The sequence below is a fragment of the Crassostrea angulata genome, chromosome 2, assembly GCF_025612915.1.
Source record: "Crassostrea angulata isolate pt1a10 chromosome 2, ASM2561291v2, whole genome shotgun sequence".
NCBI lineage: Eukaryota > Metazoa > Mollusca > Bivalvia > Ostreida > Ostreidae > Magallana > Magallana angulata.
The window spans coordinates 57286641-57295395 of NC_069112.1; the positions used below are offsets into that span (position 1 = coordinate 57286641).

The window sequence follows — 8755 nt, forward strand, 5'->3', positions numbered from 1 at the left end:
GCGAAAGGGGCGAAAATAAAACGGGGGGGGGGGTATTTCCCTGTATACAGAACCACTTTTCATAAGTGAAATGGCAAAACGCAATGTGATTTTCAAGCAAACCCTATGTGCAGATAAATATCCCAGATATCATGATATGCATTTCCTTAAAATACTGTTATTGCAGATATGTATCAATACCCCATCAGATTATATGATACATTATATTAATTTCACTGAAACAAGGAAGCTTGTATAAAATCAGATAGTCATATTATTTACATTTTCTAGGTAATTTTTAAACCAGGAAGTGTATTCTTGTTCAAGCGGAGTAGCATGAGTATTAAAAAGTTGGCATGTACATGCCACTGAATATACTTAAAACCCCCAAAGTATACACATATAGGCATATGAACGTTTAAAGCATTTAACATCCGGTTTTTTAAAATTGTAATTTTAAACATCCGTCTTTTTAAACTGTAAATTTAAACGCCGGACTTTTTCAATATCAATTAATATAATACTTCAATATATCTATGCTTCAAAATGTAAGGCAGCTCTATAATCACATAACATTTTATTTTCTACTTTTGATATTGTAAATAGATTTAAAAAAGCTTTCTGTTACAATTAGTTGTTTTAAATATATATTGAATTTGTTTATTCGCATTAATGACATATTTTCTAATAGGAAGTCGAATCTTCTCCTACTGCATTAATTTTATATCTGTGAATGAACGGACCAGCGTTAATATGTGCTATCTCTGATTTGGTCTGCATAGTAAAAACTTTGAATTATCTGATGGTTCGAGATATCGAAGTTAATGAAAGTTGGTCTATTGTTACGTTTCTAGACATGTGTATACACATTAAGTTTCCATATATGTGTATACACATATGTATATAAAGTCATAAAAGTTATCGTAATTCATATTGTCGAATAAAACACATGAAGATTTAATTATTTTATTTCATATTTAAAATAAATATAAAAACACATAGAATGTTCTTAAATTATCTTGTAAAGCAATACTTTTAATAAGAAAATTTGTGTTCGTCTTTGCAAACAATTCTGATAACCGGATGTACAATACACAAAAAAATTGATAAACCGATAAGGGTATAAAAATTAAACACGGAAAATGTAGTTTAACATTTCTATTCCAGCTTATCTAATCACAACTCCATCTTGCATATAAAGTCATGAATACATAAGCTTTCATTTAACACCCGGAATGAAGACTGTATTCTTCGATAGATTGTTTATCAGACACGACGTGTACTGAAGATTTAATTTTTCTAGTACAGACCCATATACCCCAAAGAGTATGTAAAGCTGCATGGTCAGATTTTTTCATTCTTACAGTATCAAATACTTTTCCTTACAATCCAATAATCTTAGAAAGTTATAGACTTTCGTCTTATTACACCCTCAAAATTGGTCTCCCTTCAAAGTTAGAAATATTCAAAGTAAATGAAATAAAGACTGACATAAACTGAAAACGACACTTATTTACCCCAATTTTGCAAAGTTTGTGATATGGAAGAAAAAAACCCGGATATACGGTAACATTTACGAAAGTCTAATTTTTGACGTTTTACAGAAAACATAGCTCTTAATAGACCTGCCTGGCAGCGTTATCCCTTTCACGGCACACCATGGAATGCAGTCTTGGCTGTTGACGGACGTCGGTCAGATCTGTCTGCGGCTGGAGGACAGTGTGCGATATCAGCAAATAGTAGATCAATAGCAGAATGGAGGGTAGATCTCGGAGGAGTTCGAAACTTGCATCACGTTTTTATACAATACAGGACGGAAAATGACGCTTGGGGTATTTATCAACCAACGAAGTGAAAATGAAGGGCGTTCATATTAGATGATTTATCTGAATATATTTATGTTCAGCATACATACATGTATTTGTTAAGTTTAAATACTTGAGACACAGAATTGGGCTGTTCTTAATTCACTCATCTACAAAGTACTGTAATTGAAACATAACCTAATGTTTAAAAGAAATGACATTCTTTTATGGACCTATAAGGTTCCTTTCAATTGATAAATATTCACAGCCTCATCCTGTGTGATTTATGCGAAAGTTTTATGATGCTTACTAAAATCTGTCACAAAATTATTGATATGCGTAATGTGTGTTAGGCATTTTCTATGAAACAGCACTACGTATAAAACCGACGGATAATAAGCCTTAAAGATGATTACAAACAACATTCGTTGCCACTAAACAAGGTCAGATGACATTAATAGCATGGCCTTATCAATGGCGATGCAAGAAAATCTTCAAATCATATCTCAGTGTTTAGAATTGATGCTATACTAAAAATGTCCCCCCCTCCCCTCATTCGTGTTTACACAAACATACACACTTCTCTTGTTCAGAGTCTTGAGTTTGTATATTTTTAAGACCTACTTTTTACAAATTTGTTAAACCTTAACTATTCTACACTAAAATAAGTTCTTTTTCGTTGTTCTTGAACTAACAGATCAAAACGACTACTTTAAGAGTAGATTCTTGGGATTTTCAATCTACGTATCGAACACCACCTACAGAAAGGACTGGAAACTGTGTTTCAAGGACAACAACTATACCAGAGCCACAATACCCAACCCTATTAGTGTAGCATGCGTTATGCACGGGAGATATGTCATTTACTACAACAACAGAACTCATCGTCCTTTCCCTGCTGGATATTCTACTTACGCCTTTAACGAGCTGTGTGAGGTCGAAGTATATGGTAAGATTTATAGAATAGCAGGGAATATATAGAACAGATTCTGCATTTTTAAAAAGTATACCATATAGTTTTTTATTCCATATTTTATTCAAGCCTGAAGTTTAGTCAAATTTAGTTATGCATATAAGAGAATGATTTATATATGCATCGTTTTTGATAAAAACAATTTTTTTAGAATAATTAATTACTTCTTCCTCTACTTTATAGAAGACGTGAACCGTATCACGTAGACAGCTGTCAAGAATTTACTTCCCGATATGTTTATTATTACTTTTAAACATCGATTTTGAAAGTATAATACGTTTAATATGTTATGTTTACTAATACGATAAAAACTAAAACAATTATCAACACATTTATGGCTATAATTGACTCTGAATAGATAGAACGTCGTACAAGCATTGCGGTTATCAAAAAGAAGGCTGGATGGTTGTGAAACATGTACATTGTACCTACTTCAATGAAAAGAACAGCTCTGTTAAATATGATAAAACATAAGATATTGATTGTTGTATTAAGAGCATTTATATTTCGGGAACGTCAATTTTTAGTTAGAGAAGTCGAAAAATATAACCATATTCATTAAGTCGGTTTAATATGGTGAGTTCTTTGTTTCATTTTTATAGGTTGTCTGACCTTAGGATATAACGGAAAGAACTGTTCCACTTCTTGTCCAGAAAACTGTAAGGGTGGAGACTGTGACATTGTGGATGGAACTTGTATTAGCTGTGTTCCGGGATATAGTGGATCTATGTGTAACATAGGTACAGCTTACATTGTATAATGTTTAATTTTACTGATAAAAGTTAAGTCTCTTGGATGTATGCAAGCTAACATTTACATACATATTTTTCATTGCTTGAGATATTTAATGTATCTTTGTTTTTCCAAACTTCACTTCAAAGTCTGTGGCGCTTGCTACGAAAAAGAACAATGTGACTACAAAAATGGTACTTGTCCAAATGGATGTGAAGACGGGTATAAAGGGAGACAATGCAAAACTGGTAACGAAAAAATAGTACACTTAGGCTTATGTAGAATGAACGTAGACATGACAGTTGTAGATACATTTCAAATAGATTTCATTATGTTTTATGTTTAAGAGAAAAAATTATCAAAATAAAGGTCATAATCAAATTTAAAAAAAAATGTTGATTGCAGGAAGTTATATGATATTCTGACTAGCCCATATCTATTTAAAATCTACTCACTTTAAGCTATATGATACGATGCAATATTGCCATTTTGATTGATAAAAACTGTAAAGATTTTTCATTCCTGTCTCCTAAACGTTCATTTACTTTCAAACTTTTGTCAACGATTCCAGAAATGATTCGATGAGATATCCGGTGTCCGGTAAAGCTCGGACTTGTTTAAAGTTATTAAAAAAAAAAAATTGAAATTCCTTTTTTTCATGTAATGTCAGTTTGCAACAACAACACGTATGGACCTAATTGCTCTAGGACATGTGGACAATGTCTCTACCTGTATGGAGAAAAATGTAACCACGTGACCGGTCAGTGTCCTCGCGGATGTGCTTCCGGCTTTCAAGGAGACCTTTGTGTTGAATGTACGTACATTTGATATGTTTAATTTACGTAAACTTATTCAGTACCCTTTGTGCATGCGTAGTATTTTTTCTCCAAACATGAGATACACTATGAATACCTATCTCTAGATATTATAAGCGTTTGTCATTTCTTTTTTTTATTTAGCAAGAAGTGAATTCAGGAACACGACACTTGCATGGTCGACATCTAATGGTATGATTATTTAAAAGCATACATGTAATATAAAATGTGATCACAATATTCCAACTCTGAATCATTTTTTTTAATTTCCAATATTATCTGATTGTGTTGAAAGTAAATCCATTTACTCAATGTGTTTTAATTTAGTTCATATGAAATGAAATCAGAAATGTAACATCATTGCGTTGCGTAAAGATTGTTTGCTCTATATTCCTAAAGTATTTTAAATAGATAATAGCAAATTTAATTAAACCGGAAAGAAAATTATCGGTGTTAGTATTTCTCACATTGCATATTATTCGATTTATGTTTACTTATTCAGTACCCTCTGTGCATGCGTAGCATTTTTTCTCCAAACCATGAGAAAAATTGATAAATTACTTTTTATGTAAATATATATGGCTTTGGTCATTTGTTGTTTTTTTTCAGCAACAGATAAATTCAAGAACAAGACACTTGTACGGCCAATGAATGATGGTATGATTATTTAACAGCATACATGTAATGTAAAATGTGATAACAATATTCCATTCTAAATATATTTTTTTTTAATTGTACAATTATCTGATTTTGTGTGAAGTATGTACATTTACTCGTTTTGTTTTAATTTAGTTCAGTTAAAATCAAATTAGAAATTTCTAATGTTACATGATAGCGTTAATTAAATTTTGATCTTGAGAAATTCTAAAAGTGTTTATATAGACGAAGTCAAATTTGAATTAAAAAGGACAGATAATTATTGGTGTTGGGATTTCTCAAAACTACGTTTGAATATGAAAAAGGAATATAATCTAAACACATCAGATAAAAGTGATCGTGTACATGCTTGTTAGTGACAGCTGAAATTACAAAAGACTAAATTATTTTGACCAAAAATTTGAAAATCCATGTAATGTGATATTTCCCTTCTTTTTTTATCTTAAGAAGTATATACAAAGTAATAAACAACTTAACATGACATTGAATAAAACAAAATTAAAAATGGACAATTGCTACTGGGTCCTAGTTCCTTGTGGCTGAGCAAGGATTTAATCAAAACAATTTACATCTAAAAATGTAAAAAAAAAAAAAAAAACAACAACAACAAAATAACACAAATTAACAAACAAAAAAACCAAAAAGAAATGAGTATAGGTAAAAAGGAAAGGAAATATTGCCCCCCCCCCCCCTCCATCTTTTTAATAATAATGTAACTGTATAAATTAGAGAAACTTGTTCATGTATATGATATTCTTTTGCAGCTTATGGTCCACCTGTTTTGCAAACTACAGTTCAAGTCCCTTTTTATTCCATCATCACCGTTGTCGTATTGTTTTCAGTCAGTGCTCTTCTCAACCTGTTTTACATGTACGTTACTTATTAGTACTCGAATTATTTTTCACCCGATCGTGATCGTATTTTCTTGTAACATTTGAAAATACGCCATGTCAGTTTACTAAACTTTCAGATCCAGACAGGTACTTGCAAGATGCCGCAATCGAGAAGAAAAGGTAGACGAATCTGTCGAACAACCGAACACTATTGTGAACAGTATTTATATTCAAGAAAACGGATTTTCTACTTACCAGGAACTCGAGCATGCTGACCAAAAAGAAAACAATGATGTATATACTTCATTAGCATAAAACCGAATAATGAGGGGTATATGTTGTTTTTATGAAAAGTACGTTTTTGAAAAATATATATTATGTGAAAATTCGAATGCATTTGTTAGAAAGACGGAATATTATTTAAAATTTCTTACTCTTACCCTTGACACGGCCAAATGAACATATTGGTATCCTGGGATCTGTTAAAATGTTGAAAAAGAAACAGCATTCCATTTTTTAAAAGCATTTAACGAGGCCGACTACAGAACGAGGACGCACGCTTTCGCGCAGCGTTTCATTTGTATTGTGACGTCATCTTTTTGCTTTGTTGACGCAATGGCGAAATAGTTTCAACTGCAGATATTCAGCGAAATTTGTTGAACATAGCTCGTTTGATGCGTAAAATTGATATTTATATTGTGGAATAAACATTTGGGCTCGGGTTGAAAACGTGAAGAGGGTTCAGAAAGCCTAGCCCTCTGTCACGTTTTCTTAACCCGCCTAAATATCGCTTAATTCATTTATTTCAAGACATTAACCATGTATTTTATATTAATGACCCTTAATATGTGATGTTATATATTTTATTTATTACTTAAATATGTCTGAATTTTTTGATAATACAATAAAGATCACCATTTCCGTCTTTGTCAAATAAAAAATTATCATTATCTGACAAACTGGGAAATTGGGCATACAAAAAATAACTTTGATAAGACCCCTGGAACAAACCAGGAGGTAAAAGGTTTTTTTTATTTGACCATTTGATGCATTTTAGCAATAATTTTAATATGTAGAACAGAAAAAGAAATCCCTAGGGCAGAAGTTTAAAAAATGTGCAAAATTGGTACAATTCAAGCAAAATCCCATAGGGGCCTATGTTAAAAATTAACAAACTTTGAGATGACCCCTTAAACAAACGGTGTGGTAAATATCTTATTTTTTTATCTTAAAATAATAATTATATCAGTAGAATTCTTGTAAAAAAAATTTCATTCACAAATCTAGGGCAGAAAGTATTAGACCCGGCCTCGTTAATTGCTTTATTCGTCTTTTGTTTTTGTTATATATTTTGTGTGATATTTTTGTGTTCTTTTTTTATTTGTTTATTGCTTTTGCTTAATGTTTGTTTTTGTTTTTGTCTGTTTTTGTTTTTTTATTTTGTTTTGTTTTGTTTGTTTTTGTTTTTGTTTCTTTTTTTATTTGTTTATTGCTTTTGCTTAATGTTTGTTTTTGTTTTTGTTTGTTTTTGTTTGTTTTTGTTTTTTTATTTTGTTTTGTTTTGTTTTGTTTTTGTTTTTGTTTTTTTGTTTTGTAAAATCATACTTTAATGATTTTGTTATGATACAATTATGTAAGTCTTTCTTTTACATTTTAGTAGCTTTAAACTATTTATTTTCTTTCAAGGTTTTCACATAAACGTTACGTCTATTTCTTGTTAATTGTTGATTAAATGTTTTCATATATAAATAAAAAATGTAAAAGTGTTTTGAATGCTTTGTTTAATACAAGACTCTCATTTAATCAGTCTTAACATGAGTTGTAGTTTTAGCTTATCTCCTACCAAATAAATGAATTACAGTAATCCTTGAAGGCACTTTGACGCAACTGAAGCTCCAAATATCTGAAATTTATTTTTCTATTTTTAAGGTTTAAATTTATGAGTGTCGTTGATGCTTTCTAACATTTCAAAGCTCAAGTCTTGTTATTGTTGACATATGTGTTATATCGGTAGAAGTTTAAATTAAACTAGTAGGCTAATTGTTCTCGAACAATTAGAGGTCTTTCCACCTCAATATTTTTAATGAATTGCTAGATTGCTCAATAAGGTATGCAAAAAAATTATTATACCTATGATACATGTTGTACTATAAAATGGGAAAACCACTAAGCCATAAATGATAAATGATTTTTAAGGAAATTTTTTTAAATTTTCAAGCCATTTCTTTAAGAATTCCATGTTGTATGTATCGTTAACATTTATTGAATTACTTTTCTGAATTTTTTCCACTATGAACAAAACTGAGCCAAGGTAATATTATTTACGCAATCATATAAACAGTAAACCTAACAATAGAAGAGAGTGTTCTACAGGCTAGCTGTCTTTGTACAAAATGAATGGGTTAACTGTAAAAACAAGTTCCACTTCAGTAACCACAGGACTTGATGTGATACCTGACTGACACAATTGAATACCTTATTGCACAATCCAGGAAGCTATTGAAACCATTACTATAATTCTGTATATCAAATAATATGAAAATTCAAAAATTAACCGACTTTCAAATGACCATAACCTTTGACCTTTATGTCATTTTGTTCGGCCAAAGTAGACGCTTCTATTCCAAGTGGTCAGAACTCTCTATGATAGATAGTAAACAAGTTGGAAGTGATTATATTAAAGTTTCAATACTTTCAGGGGCAATAACTGCTAGAAGGGGGCCTCAGATCTTTTCGGTATGAAAAGATTGAAGAATCCTCTAAGTGTACTGAAGACAATGGTAAAAGTTCCATATCTCTATCTCTTATGGTTTAAGAGGAGTAGCGATAACAAGCATTTCGTACAATAGGGGCTACAACTCTGTAATTATTCAAAGGTATGAGCCAAGGGGCTATATTTTAATATGTCTTAAGATGTCCTACTACATCCATAAAAAAGTTTTTCTCTACCACCCTAAACAA

General features: G+C 31.0%; 1 protein-coding gene across 1 annotated transcript in view; it reads left to right on the forward strand.

The window, feature by feature from the left end:
- Positions 1-7302, forward strand: part of LOC128172587 (uncharacterized) — a 65499-nt gene extending 58197 nt beyond the window's left edge. Inside the window, exons 4-12 of the mRNA XM_052838371.1 lie at positions 1584-1811; positions 2482-2733; positions 3360-3497; positions 3639-3737; positions 4160-4303; positions 4449-4496; positions 4914-4961; positions 5726-5831; positions 5932-7302. Coding sequence (XP_052694331.1) covers positions 1584-1811; positions 2482-2733; positions 3360-3497; positions 3639-3737; positions 4160-4303; positions 4449-4496; positions 4914-4961; positions 5726-5831; positions 5932-6109 — 1241 coding nt within the window. The 3' untranslated portion in view covers positions 6110-7302. The remainder of the gene's footprint in view (positions 1-1583; positions 1812-2481; positions 2734-3359; positions 3498-3638; positions 3738-4159; positions 4304-4448; positions 4497-4913; positions 4962-5725; positions 5832-5931) is intronic.
- Positions 7303-8755: the final 1453 nt, after the last annotated feature.